This window comes from Poecilia mexicana, unplaced genomic scaffold (genome assembly GCF_051168715.1).
Source record: "Poecilia mexicana isolate PSO_F unplaced genomic scaffold, ASM5116871v1 scaffold_17, whole genome shotgun sequence".
NCBI lineage: Eukaryota > Metazoa > Chordata > Actinopteri > Cyprinodontiformes > Poeciliidae > Poecilia > Poecilia mexicana.
In genome coordinates, this window is record NW_028263386.1 from 4482980 (window position 1) to 4500657 (window position 17678).

General features: G+C 38.4%; 2 protein-coding genes and 1 non-coding gene across 5 annotated transcripts in view; all 3 read right to left on the minus strand.

Annotated features, from left to right (window-relative positions):
• The window catches only part of cadm3 (cell adhesion molecule 3), a 150825-nt gene extending 149234 nt beyond the window's left edge, over positions 1 to 1591 (minus strand). For all 3 annotated transcript variants that reach the window (XM_088014562.1, XM_088014561.1, XM_088014560.1), the window contains exon 1: positions 1057 to 1591. The gene's annotated coding sequence lies outside the window, so the exon portion shown is untranslated. The remainder of the gene's footprint in view (positions 1 to 1056) is intronic.
• Positions 1592 to 4283: 2692 nt separating this feature from the next.
• Positions 4284 to 4357, minus strand: trnar-ucu (transfer RNA arginine (anticodon UCU)). Its single transcript has one exon. It is a non-coding gene; the product is annotated as a tRNA-Arg (tRNA).
• Positions 4358 to 7280: 2923 nt separating this feature from the next.
• sdhc (succinate dehydrogenase complex, subunit C, integral membrane protein) lies at positions 7281 to 14724 on the minus strand. The gene is made up of 6 exons (XM_015012532.2): positions 14662 to 14724; positions 13739 to 13798; positions 11835 to 11936; positions 9835 to 9896; positions 7739 to 7902; positions 7281 to 7481 (listed from the first exon to the last, which is right to left on the minus strand). The coding sequence occupies exons 1-6, from the start codon at positions 14676 to 14678 to the stop codon at positions 7377 to 7379; spliced, it is 510 nt and encodes a 169-aa protein (XP_014868018.1). The 5' UTR covers positions 14679 to 14724; the 3' UTR covers positions 7281 to 7376.
• Positions 14725 to 17678: the final 2954 nt, after the last annotated feature.

Sequence of the window (17678 nt, forward strand, 5' to 3'; positions counted from 1 at the left end):
GCCCGCTGAGAATTAGCTGTGTGCTCGGTGCGCTCTGCTCGGCGTTGGACACGAATGTCGGGCATAAAATCAGCTCTGGCACTGCTCCTTTCCCTTCCCGCTCTCTTTCTCTCATATTAAAACACACACACACGCACCTTCAGCTTCCCCTTTCTCACATTTCTTAAAAATAGCTGCAGCCCCGCGCGGAGGTGAGCCCTCTGTCCATCTGCGGCGCGCTCACCGCTGAGAGCGAACCGCGGCGGTAGTTAGAGCCAGCGGGACGGGCGCGGAGAGAGGAGAGAGGGTGGGGTGCAGGGTGGTGCATACATGTGTGCGCCTCTGTGCGTGTGTGTGCGTGTGTGTGTGTGTGTGTATTGGGGGGCGCCGAGCATTTTGCACGGAGTGGGATGTGTGGGAATGGAAGGAGGAGGGAGGGGTTGTGGGTTATGTTTATTGTTACTCCAGCCCTTCCTGTTGAGTGATGGCGAAAAATAAAAACAAAACTCAAGTGAATGCATGGGAAATAACCCACACGCTCTCCTCTCTCTCTGTATATATGGGCGTGCTGACCACAAGTTCTCGCTGGGCACTTGTGTTGAAAGTAATAACAGAGGCGATAATAATCATAACAACAGTTGACATTGGCGGCTACCTGCATCGTTGCGACGAGTACCACACAAATGTTTCTAACATCTTCTTCCGTACTTGGAGAAGGAAATAAAAACCCTCCCGTCCGCCGCCGCCGCTGGGATGAGATTCACTCCCAGCGAGTTGTGATGCTTATTTTTTCCCACAGAACATCGTAGCCAAAACAACCGAGGAGCGCGCAAGAAAACGCACATTTTTGGAGTAAATTACCAAGACACGCAGAGACTCTTAGGATCTTGCTCTGCGTAATACGCGCGTACACACACACACACACACACACATAGACACACACAAAGGGAGACATTCCTGGAGACGGAAAAGCGTCAGCACTGACAGGTGTCTCCTGTCCGCCCAAACATGCAGACAACAGCCAAACCCCCGAACCACAACACAAACTGAAGCAGCGCACGGTTTGAACGCACACACCGTCGTATTCCTCCTCCGGAGTCCGGTTCTGTTGCTGGTTTCCAGTAAGGTCCCTTCCAATAATGACTCTCCTTCTGACGCGCAGCTTTCTTGAATTTTTTTGTTCTCCCCCACCGCTGTGCCTTCTCTCTTTTTATTTTCTTGGAATAATCTCCCAGCTTCTTCTAGTTTCTCCTGCTTTGTTCCTTCGCTCTTTCCCCACTGTTTGTAGGCTATCTCTGCCTCTCCACGGTTACCGTTCACTGCAGCAAAAACAGACTGTCTGAAAGACGGAGCGGGAGGGGAGGGGACAAGAAGCGAGGGGGAGAGCTGGAGAGGGGGAGGGAGGGGATTATAATACGATTTGGCCCACACCGCCGGGATAACAGGCCCAGAGCAGGGGCCTACTGGCTGAGAGCAACATGAAGAGGAGATGGAGCAGATATGGGAAGCGTGATCTCTACGCAGCGAAATATCACCATAACGTCCCTGTAACACTCCACAGTGACTTTATAGTGACCTTATCAGGCTTTGAGGAATTTTATCACTGCTGTAGAACAACACTGTGACACCGATGCTCACTTTATCTACAGTTTGGATACAGAGTACACTGGAGAAAATGATTTTAGTTACTAAAATTGATGTGGCAGTTTAAACAGAGTCAAGGTCTTTGGAAAGGGTCAGTGAAGCTCAAGGGTCGAGAATGGATGTTTTATAAACACTACACAAGTTTCAAAAATGAAAATGATTAAGCTTTATTTTATTTATTGTATTTTTTTCGTACAAAACCTACAAGCATCTGTTAAAAAGGATGATGTCATAGCTAGCCTGTAGCTTAAAGAACAAATATCTACTGTTTGTATGATAAGAATAAAACCCTCATCTCTACCTTATAATATGGAAAATCACTCCCAGATGCAACATTGCAAACAAAGCCAGATGTTTGGATGGGTTGTCAATTTTTTTTTTCATTTGCATACCTAAAAAAAACATGTTTTATCCTCGTTTGTTTTGTTTGAAATATGCCAAAAACATTGCCCCTGTACGTTTTGTAGGAACAATAAACAACAGTGTGTTGTTTATCGTGTGTGTGAAGATACACAAACTAATCAGTATTTCTCACATCTGCTGGTGGTGAACATCCCTCTGCTCCAGGGCTGAGTCCAGATCAGCTGGGAGATGCTCAGTCTTATTAAAATAAACAATGAAGGACGATAATCATTCTAAGCTCATTCCTGTTCAATTTTTAGTCATAAAGGACAGAGTTTAGAATCAACTCTGCTCAAGGAGACCCCATGCCAGGGTTGTTTTGTTTTTTTTAACATATTTTATGTAGATGAATAGAATTCTACCAATGCTGTTCTTTGTGATAGAAAACAAAAAATATATATTGAAAAAGGTTTCACTGTAAAACACTGAATTCATAAAAAAACATTCAGTTATTAGTAATTAGCACCACACCTGCTTGTTTTGAAGTTGATGTGTCGTCCATTGGCTACAATATGGTAGCTTAAGCTCAATTAAAACTTTAATTCTTGTTCAACACAAGTTTTGTCATCACAAAACTTCACTTTAAATAAGTTGATATATTCATTCAGAACCCATATAAACATATCCTCAGTCTTTCCATCCCTGCTGGATAAGAAGAACAACGATTGACTGAACCAACATCTTCAGCTAAATGCTAATCTAAATGTTCAGGTTTTTTCATACCAGTAGTTTATGCTATTAGAAGTTCTCCCTGTCAAATAAATAATAAACTTTACTGAATATTACATTTACAAACTCATATGATTAAAATCTCAAGGATTTCAAGGGCAAATATTAATTTAACCCAATTCACTAGTAATTTTTATAGTGTAGACACCTATCTGATGGATTTGAGCCTACATAGTGGTTAATTTCCTAAAATGAAGAGGTCATCTGCTGCATATTGTCATGGCTCTCAGTGGGGGGGAATGATGTTTCTTATCAGCTGATATAGAGCTATTACCCATTTCTGGTAGATAGGCTCCTTATTATCTCTCACAGGCTTCATAATTTGTAATATGGTAATCATGCCACTCAGTCTTTGGCCTTGGGGGTCTGTCCTTAAAAATGCATAAAAAGTCATGTCAAAAAAACTGAATGACTCTCAAATGTGCCGCATATAATTTTATGTTTACTTGCTTTATTATTATTATTATTATTTTTTTTACCAGCAACAACTTGTTTGTGTATTTATTTAACAAAGGGAACTCCTTGGAGATCTGACGTTTCATAGGCTACTGACATTTCATGCATGTGGCCCGTTAGGGAATCAGGAGCTATAACAGGGGTGGAGGGACGGAGGGGAGGCAGGGTTGTTCAACTTGCCAGAGAGGGATTAAGGATTAGTTTTACTGGCGGATTAGGTTTTGCATGTGGGGAGGCATGATGGGGTTAAACGCGGATGGTGGCGGCTGCAAAAAAAAAAAAGGAATCCTCGAGTGGGAGGTGGGGGGTTTTCAGGAAAATACAAAATAAGACGCAACAAAAGGCGAGCCGGGACGAGAGATCTTTAAGGAACCAGCTGTTTTCCACAATGTAGAAAAATTTAAAAAATGAAATGCAAATCCAGATTCTAGATTTTGGCAATGTGCTGTTCTAAAGATAAAATCCACCTTTTTACTCTTGTTTTAATACATTCCAGAGGTCAGCCCTTTGATTCCACTAAATTAACACAACATTTCTATTCGGCAATCTTAAAACGGCACCATTTCCTGTCACAGTGACACTTCATCTCTCTCTCTCTCTGCGCCGTTACACCATATTTGAGAACAGAAACGCAGCATCTGGCATCATTAAGCACTTGTTATGAGGGCGGAAAAGGCTTTAAATGCTTTGTTGCTGGCGCTGCACATGAGGAGCGGACAGCTCCAGGTGCTGAAACGGTGACTTTGCCTCGGTGAGGCTGCACTAAACTGACTTGTCCTGTTGTGTTTGTGTGATGACTGAGTGCAGTTGAGCATGCAGCCCCAGGAGCACGAAAAGGTGTGCTGTGCTGGTACACTAAAAGCCGTATTGTAAGGCTTTTTGTCATCTGCATACAAGCTTTTTTAATTTGATGAGATTCATAGACGGCGTCAAATCTTCCTTCATCTTCCATTTCCAGCAGACTGAAAAACCTTTTACAATACATCACAGATGCAGAGGCTAAACGACACATTTGCCTTGATTCAAATTCATCATTCTACCTCGTCCTAAAAAATTCTGTACCAACACATACACATCTCTGCCGGGACTCGAACCCGGAGCCTCTGGATTAGAAGTCCAGCGCGCTATTCCATTGCGCCACAGAGACTGAGGCACATTTTTTTCTCCATCAAATCCTGCTTTATGCTCCCCCACCCATCGCTGTGCAGCATCCGCTCCATCTCTCAGCATCAGGACCGCAGCCCTGCACATTTTCCGCTACCCGCCGGTAGGGGGTGCTGCTGCAGCCACATTTCCACAATGCCGTCATGAAACAATTCTCTACTGCTTGAAGGCATGTCATCTCTTTGAAATATCATAATACCTAAATTACTGGAGTCTAGATGAAGCATTGTATGTCCATCGACGGTTATAAGCCAGTGAGTTATTTTCTTGAAGTGAATAAAAAGAATGCTTATAAGCTCAGTTTTAGATTCATACAAACATTTTTTTAAGCATTCAGATTTCAAACGAGCCATCTTAAACTCTATCCAGTACCTCATAAAAGTATTCATATTGTCAGAGTAACATTATGTCTTAGAAGTTCTCTTAGCTCTGATTGCAGGGTGTCTGACATGTAAATGGCTTCCTACATGAAATCTAATCAAAGCTACAGGCAGTTTCCAACCTGAGCTGGAAATCCACTGGGACTACAAATTACTTTCGACATACAACAGGAAATTACTTAAGACCTACAGCTCCCTGCTAAAGTATTCATATCTCTTCTTCCGGGTTCATCTAAAATCACCCCCCCACCTCCCCCCTTATTATTTCCAAAATAGCTCAAAGCTCAATCAGACTGGATGGAGAACATCTGTGAACAACTATTTTTTAAGTTATGTCCCAGATTTTAAGTTGGATGTCTGGACTTTAAATTGTCTATTCTAACATATGATCCTCCTTTGGATGGAGTCTGGTTTGACTCCATCCATCTTCTCCTCAACTCTGACCAGCATTGCTGAAGGCAAATATTCCCACAGCATGATGATGCCACCACTTTGTCTCATTTGGTCAGAAGCCTTTCCTCTGTGTTTGCAGTGTCTCCTCCACTAAACTGCAAAGATTTTATTATTGCTTTCTTTCATCAACAACTTTCTATTTATTCTGTTTATTTACAGGGACAATGTACATTTCATAAATTTTTTAATCATGCATTCATGGTACCTGTGCAGCCAAAACTGCTAACTTCCATCTGCAGTCCTTGGACAGGTCGATGTAGTCAGTTGTAGTTTGACAGAGCATAAATTGGTGAAAAGCCAGTACAATTATTAATTACGTGTCTGATAATTCATTATTTAGATCTCACTAAAACCAAAACAAACAAACCAAACTACAAACAGATAATTTATAAAAGAATTTCAATGTCTTCATCAATAACGTGTAAAAATTCTGCTTCCTCTATAAAACCATTTGAGGAAAAATAAATAAAAGTTGTCCACATAACAGATTCCACTGGATCACTGTAGCTTCTCCAGAGTCAACATGAGACTTTCTGGGTGTTTTCAATTCCTGTCATACCAGGTGGATGACCATATACAGATAGGTTTTCTGTTGTGTACCTTACACTCTTCATTTCCTTTAACCTAACATGGTGTTAACTTCTTCACAAATCTATTCCTAACCCGTCTGCTGCGTTAATCTGCCAACTTATACAGCCTTTATAATGGCAGATGCATGTATCCCGAGATTAAATTACACATATTTATTCTACCAATGACTTCAGAGAGCAACTGGATACAAACACGTCAGTTTAGATTTGATACAAAAATATATAAATAAAAAAACCTTCATCTTCAGAGATGTGGACTTTTATTTCTTAAACCACATAATCAGATAAACACATTTAATTTTTTTAGCTTGCAAGATGACAGAATGCAACAAATCTAGAGATATAAATACTTCTGCTGTGTACTGTAGTTCATAAGTAATTTTCCATTGCATATTAATAGTAATTTGTAGTCTCGGTGGATCTCCAGCGGAGGTCAAAAAGTGCCCGTAGCTTTGATTAGACTCCATGTAGGAAGTCATTTACATGCCAAACTCACTGCAATCAGACCACACATACAGGAAGATCTTCAAGCGATAGCGTTACACAGATAATTATTTTAAGCTGGCAGTGGTTAAATATAGACACGTTTGGCCAATTATGGAGGTGACGTGAATCTGAAGGGAATTCAGCGCCATCAAAAGCACAAACACTTGAGCTTTACAAACTCTGACAGTCACTGCAGAAACGCTCTGGTTTGCTGCGATAAATACGTTAAGATCAAGAGGAGTTTTCCAACAGGAAACAAACTACAGCCAAGGTGACATATATTCAATTTGAGTCAACAGTAATAGGTTCATAAACCAATTCTGCTGGACTAACTAGACATCTTCCTTCTGTTTCTTTAGAAATTTTGTTGATCTAAACAGATTTTTGAACCAGCTTGTGCTTCGCTCGCCTCAGAATTTTCCCTTTTACTTATTATTTTGCCCCCCATCGGCACTTTTTACTGTTTACTTCATAAATGGGGTTTGGATCTGACATAACATCAGAACTCTCTTTCATTCTCACTGCAGGACAAAAGCTGTTCAGCTCCTGTGCTGCTCAGAGGGAGGTAGAGCCAGAGGCAAGCTGCTGGTGAGGAGCAGGTTCACACTCGCAGCTTCCACCACTGGCTCAACACTCCTCTTCCTCTTCCCTGATGTTTGAAAAATGCATTTGAGCATCTTTAGGCTGTGGAGAGGCAATAAACCGTTCTTCAGACGCAAATATTACAGGGCTCACCCTGCACAGACTGGCAACGTCGCAGCTCTTCAGGCAGGGAGAAGTGATTAATGAATTTGACGTCACAGAGTGATTAGACAAATTACATAAGGAGATAACATGTAGGGCATGTATAATTTTAGCTCGTGGTTGTTATTCGCACCCAGACCAAGTGTGAGGTAAACTGGGTCATATTTGCATGCACGCTGCCTTATGTCACTCTGGATGACCCAAAGGTTTTCGGCACAATTAAATGCAAAAAAAAAAATACTCTGCTTCTGGCTACAGCATATTATCCTTTATTTTTGATGAAAAAAGGTTAATAGCAGGCCACAACGTATAAACAAAACTTTTACACTTCATCTAGTCCATGATCCCTTCACATCAAAATCAAAGCTAAGGAGGTGACGACAGACAGGCCGATGACTGTGTAGCCAGTGCGGTAGACCTCAGGAATTTTGAAGCCTTTCCCGATATCCCAATACTGTAAAAAAAAAATAAATAAATCAATGCATATAAAGCAAGCCATAGCAGAAAAAGCATCACTAGATTGTATATCTGAATATGCAATCAGCTTTCTATCAAAGGAAAATTAGATCTCTATTTCGGCTGAATGAGAAATCATGACAAAACGCAAAAACAAAACAATTACAGCGTTTTATCAGCTAAAGAATCTGAAACAGAATGAAAACGGTAAAGGAGTATATCAGGAGGAATCGAGTCCAATATTTGTCGTCTTACCAGGTGGCGGATGCCGTTGTAGGTGTGATAAGACAAGGGAAAGGCAATGCCGAATTTTGCCAGCCCAATTAGGAACGGACCGACGGACAACGAGTGGATCAGGTCCAAGTAGTGGGTGTAGTTTCCAGGCAGGATCAACGCTGCCATGGCAAAGGCTGAAATGGCTGGAAACAGACAGAAGCGAAGAAGAATAAAAATATAGGAGCTAAAAAAAAATAAAAAAAGACAATGTGCAGCGTTTCAACACATTTCTCATGTCAATTTTATAGCTCAGGCTTTGAATATGTAACATCTAAAAATCATTGAAAGGAAGGGAAGACAGATGGACAGCAGACATGTATATCTGGATGATGAGAAACGGGCGAAATAAAAACTGGTTGGAAGCGTCATTCAGAGAAAGATGCAAAAATAAATCGGCAGCATTCTGTTATCATTCCCCTTTCATGCGAGGAATGAGGATGTGTTCCGGTTAAATGCCCGTCAGCACATTTACAGGTGAAAAACTGACATATACACACACACACACACAGAAAACAACTCAACCAATCAGAAATGGATCATGCACACAACCCCAAAAAACATGGATGAAAAGATGGAGGACTGATGGATGAATGGAGGGATGACTGCAGGGGTGGACAGAGGAATGAATGGACAAATGCAGATAATGGATGTATGGCTAAGCGTAAGAACGTAATGCTATTAACAGAAAGACAGATGGAAGAATAGATGTATGAATGGATGAGAGGAAGGACAGAGAGATAAATGAATCACTGGATGCACGGATGGTAAAACAAAACGACAGATTGGACAATGAATGAATAAAAAGCAGGTTAGCAATTATTAATTGATAGACTAATGTGAGGAGGGATAAATGGATGCTGAATCGATGAAAGGATGCACGTATTAATGCATATAAAGGATAAACAGAAGGATGGATGGGGAGAAGGGCAGATTGGTGATGATTAACAGATAGATGGAAATGATGGTAGATTCATTCATGAATGATATTTCTATGTATCAAGGGTTAAAAAAAAACATTTACAAAGTTGGCATCTGTACCAGGAATAAACTATAGAAATAAATTCCTCCATGCTCTTATTTTCTTTCCATAATTTTCCACACTGGCTCATTAGTCCTACATTGTTTTATCTCACATGACTATGACTGAGTCAGACGGCCGGCCTGTGATTTCCTAACACATAGAGTTCCTCAATTCTGGTTTCTCTATCACTAAACTTCAAAATGAAAACCAAACAGCGGCTCTGAATCTGACCATCTACACACTGCCAGTCTATTACAAAACACTGAATGCAAATTTGCCCCTTGGCTTCTATTGCTTGTGTCTGAATAAATAAAAACTAAATGTCTTTCCATTTCCTTTCTGAAAGAAAAAAAATAATAGAATGGATATTAAAGTAAACACAAAGCAGAGCTCTGAACGAAGGAAGGAAAACAACAACAAAACAAATTAAAGCAAGACCCTTCACTCAACTCTGCCACAGTAAAATAACGGCTGGAATATTTAAAATAAGTACAGTTAAAGCAAAGAAATACAGCGTATAAGCTGATCCACAGTTGGTGACAGTTTTAGTTTGTTGGCACATATAATATGTTGACAGAAGGTTGAATGGAATAAGTGAGTGATAGGGTGTGCCACTGCAAGTGGCAGCCCAGAGAACTGACCTTTATTGAATACATAAACATGCAAAACAAAACTTAACTCGGCTTTTACAGCGCCTTTCATCAATGTCAGTGGCTCTTTTGTGCAGCATCACCGCCATTCACGTTCGACGCTTCAGAACAGGGATGAGACTAAGAGCCGCTAAACTGCCTTTTCACATCCACAGATTTAATTGAACAACATTTGCTTTTTTTATTCTAGTAAATGCTCTTAAGAGAAATCAATAGCGATGGGAGTAAAATGCCCTGAAGAGATTTTCAGGGTCAATCAGGAGTGACTGCAAAGCACAGCCTCACTTTGATATTAGATTTATAGCAGCACAGACTCAAACTGGATAGGAAGCAGTCTGTGTGTGTGTGTGGAATAATTTCTTTATGGTAAAAACCAAGCACCACTTAGAGGAAACAAGCTTTACCTCCACTGAGTCCCACTCCGGTTCCTCTGTGTGTGATGGACATCATCATGGGAATGGACCATCTGCAACAAACACAGGAGCCACATGTTTACCATCGCTGGCAGGTAAAAATGTATATCAATACAATAGAAATTCACTAAAAAGTTATTTTGCTGCAGTATTTGTTAGAACATGTCAAAATGTTAAACCTTTATATGACATAGATCCCTACAAACGGTGATAGATTTCAAATTAATATTTCTAAAAATGTTGATCAATATTGCTCACAGCTAATGGAAAAATTCATTTTTCTGAACATACAATATTAAAGGGGGTTTAAAAAGCCAACGTTCCATTAAATGGAAGGTATTATGTATTTTATAGCACAATCACATAACTGTGTTACCTTCTGTTATAAAGATGCTGTATATATCAAACATGACTAAAAAGAAATTTGACGCCTTGAAATTGGGCTCCGTGTCTTTAAGAAGGTGCTACTCTTTCCAACATTTGGCCTTCAGTACGTCATCACCACAATGCTTCTCCATTAGGCTGTTAAGACTGTTCTTAGGAGAACTGGACATATACCAGGTTCCACCAGGTGTTTTCTAGTTGCTGCTATCGCTAGTCTGTAGGAGCTGAGTGGGGCTGGTGGTGCTTTGTGAGACTCACACAGGGGATAAAAGAGTCAAAGCAACACTCTAGATATGTTTTTGAACATAGGAATAACATAATAAACAGTGTAAAGACTAAAAAGTGGATTTTCCTCCATAATACACCTCCTTTAACAGTAACTTTGATACTACTTTTGATACTCTCTATTGTTCCTCCAAACCCTGGGAACTTGATTTCCAAATAGAAGTGAAAATATACTTTTATCTGAAGACGAGATTTAAACCTTAAATAGGTTTTAATTCACAATTCTCTAATGTCTGTAGTCTTCCCTGTTGCTTGCACACCTTCTTTCATCACATTTTCTCCTTCTACTAAACTTTCTATAAATACATTTAGATGCAGCATGTTGTGAACTGATTGTTTAGAAATGACAGTTGTCCAGTCAGGAGTCTCTTCCATGATTGTGTTAGTCAAACATTGTCAGGATAAACAAATTATTAAATCAACATCCTTTTCGTATTGGATGTAAAAAGGTAATATTGTAATTTTCTGAGAAATATAAATTGGGTTTTTATTAGTTATCAGAGTTAACGTCTTCAAATACATTGCTCTATGTGTGTAAAAAATCCACAGGTGTTTCACTTTTTAACAACAAAAGTAAATTAACTTTTTGATACATTTCTAGTTTATTGTGATGAGCTTGTAGGTGGGAGTGAAACAAACGCCAAACAAAATCTCGATTGACCTTCACAGATATTAAAGGTGAAATAGCAAAACAATGACAGGAGTTAAACAGACCCATGTCTGTTTAACAACAAAACTACAAGCCACGACAGTAACTTTTTCCACAGGCACATATACAAGTGAATGACAGGTAAAACTTCTCCATAATTATCTACATTTATTATGTTTATGCCAAAGGCGGTGAAGGAATCTGAATCCAACTATTAGACCACAGCAGGTAACAACAATACATTTTTAGAAATGTCAGTGCGGCTGATAAATGTCCCTCTTCATTAAAATGAAAACAGTGAAAATAAATCCAGAAAAAGAGCTCTTACAAAACACTTATTAAAAGTTTTCTTAACTGCAGATTTTATGATGCTAGCAACTGGCTATTAATACATTAAGATGTTTATTGCTCTAAATATACAGCAATGCTGCCGCTTCCTGCTGTTTAATTGGCATTAAAGACAGAAAATGCTGCTGAATACCGAAATGAGCCTCATGGTATTATTATTTTTGCCTTATTCTTGGTTTGCATAAGATCTGCAGTGTGTAAGGAAATAAAGATTGCGTTACATTATATAAGCAGCACTAATGAGGTCAGTTTGACACCTTGGTGATCTTAATATGTTTCGTTTTCTGAGCAGCCCCACACAACACAGAGATTAGGTTGTACGTACTTGTAAATTGTGATGTGTGGAGACATGGGTCTGTTTAACCTGGAGTTTTTGGCCCAAAACTTGTTCATCTCCTCTTTAGCTGTGGTTCCCATTGGAGCAGCACTGAAACAAAGAACAGATGATTTAAACAGAGGATTGCAGCTGCTTATTTCACACTTTTCATGTGTGGACACTGGATTGTATACTGGTCATTTTGGCCCGTCTTCTTTTCATTACTTTAACTTTTGGTGAATTTGTACTTGAATATTCCTGGTATGAAATAGAGCAATCTACTGCTCTGACTGTGAGCCAGTTTATATCTGCCAGGATGATTAATTATTAATACCGGCTCTGTTAAATGTCTGATATCAATATCAGATCAGAATGTGGTCACTTTGTGTTATTCTGGTTTTATTTGAAATCACAAGCTGTCATGAGCCATTTCATGTCGGTCAACAAGTCCAAATAAATGGTATTTAAGCACAACACAAAATCCTTATAAAGTAATTTAAAGCAATCAAGTTTATTTGTACATTCACATTTCAGCAACAAAGCAGTTCAAAGTGCTTTACATTATAAAAAACACAAAAACAGAAAGTCATAAAAGACACCAAAGTCAATAACTGAGAAACCAGTAAACATTACATTTTCTTAAGTGTCATCGTTACACAAATTTGTTGGTCAATGTTTTATTCATTATATTTCAAAGTATAAACATGTGGAGTTTATATCATATACATGGGCTTTAAACATTTTTATGATCATTATTCTCCTTAAGGTTTTTTTTTTTTTTTTTTTTTACTAGCTTTTAAAGAGAGACCACTAATCTCAAGCCAAAAGAAAGAGTTTCAGAGTTTGGAGCCACTGAGCAGATCCTCAGTCTTATTTTGCTGCTCCTGGTCACAGGACCTCAGGGAGCCACTAGGAATACAGGGTTGCAGAAAGCCTTTGATAGAACCTGAAATCTGTCTGTGAACAGCTCTCCAAGTCAGGAAAATCATCTTAAAGTGCACTCTAAAATGACCTGGGAGCCAGTGTAGATGCATCTAGATTGGAGTCACATGTGAAAAATGAAAGGATTTTGTCAGCTTTTGTCATTTTGAAAAACTTGCAACTGTTCAAGGGAGGTTTTGCTAAGAAGCGTTTATAATGTATCGCTATGAAAAGATGAAAAATAAAGCATGAGTGATTATCTCAATCTCAGGTTGTGAGCATAAATCGAGCTTCATTTGGAAATATTTTTCAGATGATAAAAACAGGAACGAACCACAGACTCGATGTGTGCATCTAAAGAAAAGGAAGAACCAATGGTTAAGCCAAGATTCCTAAAAAAAAAGAATTGGCTGAAAAGGCCAAGTCAAGACTCAAACTGAAAAGCAGCTCAGTGGTTTCCTTGGATCAGTAGATCTGTTCACAAAACATTTTAAGATGGACTTGAGACAAATTTGTATAAGTTCTGATGTGTTTGAAGTAGGAGGAGAAATGGCAGATTAATCTAAACATAACTGACAGATAGTGACAATGCCCTTTCTGGTGATTAATCAAAGGAAAAGCCAGTGTTGTGGCTCGAGGTTGTGATGCAATTATAGTGTATGGTTCATTGTCTCAGCCAGCTGTGGGACCTGAAGTTATAAACAACAGAAATGTCTGAGGGAAATAGGAGGAAGGATTTTGAAGCAAGAGAAACTCTTTTGTTATTGTTTCAAAAACAATAGTACACGGAAACACTTCACACCCACAATTCCACCTCATGCCTCCTTTGGTTCCATAATGTCAAACTTCTTTATAAAATATTAACCTAGCAATTTATAACGGATAGAGGCGCCTCAAAGAGAAGTGACATCCAGAAACTGTTTTAGTGAAAGAGGCTACTGTAAGAAATGAAAGATTATTCATGTGGATTTTCACACAAACTCAGAACTTACTGTCTATAGAGGACATGGTAGTGAGGTTTTGAGAGACAGACACCCTGACGGCCCAAAGTCCTGCAAATAAAAAAAGAGGAAAATGTTAGATTCACAGTTGGAACAGGAGGAGCTGAGCTGCTTTCAGTTAAACATTGCAAATAAAAATGAACACCACATCGTGTAATACATATATATAGGAAAACATAATGTAAAGCAGCTTAATGATTTACATTGCAAAACTGTTCTTTTTAATGTCAATCTGTATGACTCGTCCTACATGTTTAAATTGTACTCTTTCAAAACATTTGACTGAAATAACTAGCGCAGCTCACTTCTTACTCAGATCAGAAGGAGACGAAGTAGTTTCAAAGTATGAGCATGTTTTAGAATTAAACACCGATTATCCCATATCACTTTCTTCTGTTCACAAAAAGATTTTAGAGGACATCCTCTTCAGAAAAGCATCCAGCCAGCAGGCGCATAGCTGGATGCTGGCTATGCGCCAGCATCCAGCATCCAGCTATGCTGGTAACCCACACAAACCCTTATGTGGGTTTGTGTCACATAAGGACACAAACCCATTAAAAGCATGTGGATAAACTCCAGCGGACTAAACGTGCATCTAATCGCACAATAAAGCGTAAAAATAGGTAAATACAATCGTTTCAATCAGTCAGTTATTATATTCAGACTCAAAGTCCACTAGGTGAACCATTCAATGCTCATGGAAACATGTAGCATTAGCCAGTTAGCTAGCTATATCGCAAAGCATTCTTAAAAAAACGTTCCATTATGACTGAAAATTTGAAGTCAGATTTTAGCAAATGTCCTCACCCTTAACGAATTTAAGTCCTGTACACGTTATTGTGACAAGCTACCCAGGGAAAACTATTAAAAAAGCTGTCTCCGAGCCCAAAGTTACAAATGACAGACGTACTGACCTTAGAAGCAGCGCCATGTTTGTCAGGCAGTGAGCGGAAGTGACGATGCGGATGTTGTTGTTCCAACCGGGGTGTTTAAAATAGAAGGCAGATTAAGATAAACGAAAACAGTTTCTTTATGCATGTGAGCTTGTACTTTTTTAAACTGCATAATAGTCGGATCTAGACAATTAAAATAAAATACATTTTAAAATATTAATTTAAAAATATCAATATGCATGTATTTTATTGTTCAATATGTATTTGATTTTTGACCACAGTTTAATCCAAAAGATTCCAGAAAAAATTATTTGCAACCGTTACAGAAACTGTATTAAATTCCAAAATATAAGAACAAAAAAGTAAATAAGTTTTTGGTGCAATTTTTTTTACTGTATAAAACATTGTCAAGTTTTAAAGAATAGTAAAAGTGATGTTCTATTAAAAGGATAATATTTTACCTTCAATGCATAGATGTCATAGCATTGCTGCTTTTTATGAATACAGATTAGTTGGACCCACCAGATAAGAAGCTTTAAGGGCCAATACTAAAAGGAAACTTCCACCATTTGGGAGGGGTCTTCACCGGCCGATGTCCTGCAACTTTTAGATGTCTCCCTGGTTAAACACATCAGAATCAAATGGCTGAATTACCACCAAGTACTGCCAACTTCATTATTTTACTCAGGTGTGCTGAAGTAAAGACACATCTAAAAGTTGCAGGACACTGCACCCAGAGGCTTAGATTTGATGACCCCTGATCAATGTGGGTCACTGGTTAGACTGAGAGGAGCTGGAAGCTCCAGTTTTTTGTAATTGTTTGATATGTTTTTGTCTTAACATAATCAAATAATTAAATCATTAGCAGAGTTGCTGCAGAACTTGATTGCATCCTAAGGAGGTATTTCAGACATTTTATGCAAACTTGTTCAAATGTCTGAATCACTTAGGCATGCGTTAGGAATTTGGAATATGTCCAAATGTTGCTGGACACCGGCAAAGATTAGATTTTTATACTCCTACTTTAAACATAGTAACATTCGGACATTTAGTCATTACTTAGAAGATGATTATTTAGATGCTAAATGGAGATAGGAGGCAGCATGCCCACAATAATCGTTATGTTTGACAGAAACGCTAAAAATGTAATATGTAAACCATTTCTGGTCTGAGTAGATACCCAACAGTCACCTAGAGCAGGTTAAAATGAACAGAAATGTTTAATAAAATAGTATTAACTTAAATTACTCAGTCTTGCATGCTTCCTTACTTTTCTATGACGTTCGTTCTTAGTCGGATCTTTTTTTCTCATCATTGGTGGTGTACAGTCTCCATTTTCTTTGTAAATAATAATCAATACCATACAAGATGAAAGCTTAGAGGATGATAAAATATTTGTCTGAGAAACCATTTGATGCTTTTGAAACTGGAGTGGTTTTAAGCTGACAGTCTAAGTCAGCTTCCAGCTCCTCTCAGTCTATCCATTAGCATCTGCTAATCTGGAAGAAATCAAGAGAGAGAGTTATGTGCTGCTGGTTGGGTACTAACAGTTTCTAACATTTTATAGGAACCACATTTCAAAGATGTAAAAAAATAATTTTTAGAAAATAAAATTAATAATGAATTTAATGTAAAATTATAAATATTGTATGTACACTGAATGTTTTAAAAGGGTACTCATGTTGCAGCAAGTTAAACTGGATCCAGCCAGCATGTGTATGTGGGCCCCATCTGGGTTTATTTCAGGTTGAATAGGGTATTAAATGCACCTTGAGGAGGACAACGATTTCAAACAGATGTATTCCTCTTTTATTGAAAACAGGCTGCTAATTAGATTGATCAAGCTGCAATTGTTCAAAGCTTCAGCAGTGCAGATTTAATAAAAATAGTGAAAGTTTGTTGATTGTCTTTCAAATATGTTTTTTTGTTTTGAATAATTTCAAGCAAGTGATGTTATAAAAAGGTTGTAATTAAAATAAATAAAGCTAAATGTATGCCTGAGCTATGCCTCACTGTAGATTGGTGCCTTAATTTGTATAACCTGCAGTTAAATATGTTTCTTGTGAGCAGTTTTTACCATTTGTGTCCCTGTGCACATACTGACCCACATGAAGGACAGTCTTGGCCATTCAATATAAAAGTTTTCTCCTTGAGGATTCCCTGAATTCTTTTAATAATTGCAAATATTTCAAGCACGATTGCTCATATGAAAAAAGAGCAGCCTAAAGAGGATGAGTCTTGGGATGGTTTGAAGCTCCAAGAAAGACTTTGTTGGAAATATCCATCAAGGAATTTTTTTTTTCCTTTTTTAAATTTTAAAGAGTTATTTATAACATGTAAAAAAAAATATTGATGAAAATGAAAAATGAGAGGTCATTGCAACACGAATATGCCCCTGACCCACATGTTTTTGTATTTTGCAGAATTTAAATTAATAAGACTTCCATTTTATTTGATGCATTTGATCCGTTGTTCTTGGAAATATTTGGAAGTGAACACGGTCTTTAAATAAAATGCAAACAGGTCTATTAAGTGGGGGTTTTATTCTACACTGGTTTTACATTAATATCTTACCAGTTTTAGAATAAGGAGCATGAAGAAGTACATGTTGTATTTCAAGTAGAGGTCAGTACAACTGCAAAAAAGTGAAGACCGAAAAAATCCTCACTTTCCACAAATGACCTTCGTTTGTTGGTAGGTATTGTAAAAGTGGTCCTCTACAAAAGTGTACACACACACACACACACACACACACACACACACACTACACTAAGCAACACTTACTGTCCAAAGTTAATAATGCCCAGGAGCAATATTACATTGAATGTTTAATATAAACAGCACAATACTTGCAGTAGGTGAAAAATTGCACTGTTAATAAGCAACTTTGATTATGTTAATGTACATAAAAACAATCTGTTGTATGATCAATCCCATGGCCAACCAAACATTAGTTTAGAGAATGGTCCATGAGAGGGAACCCTGCTTCCATCGCTGTTACTCGTAAAGGCACAAAAGGTCGTTGTGGATAAATTTAA

Excerpts from the sequence above, each read along its gene's own strand:
- sdhc (XM_015012532.2), bottom strand. Across the intron at positions 11,937-13,738 it reads TACCATGTCCTCTATAGACA|TGCTGCTCCAATGGGAACCA; the intron begins GTAAGTTCTGAG and ends TCTTTGTTTCAG. Across the intron at positions 9,897-11,834 it reads CCACACATCACAATTTACAA|ATGGTCCATTCCCATGATGA; the intron begins GTACGTACAACC and ends TGTTTGTTGCAG.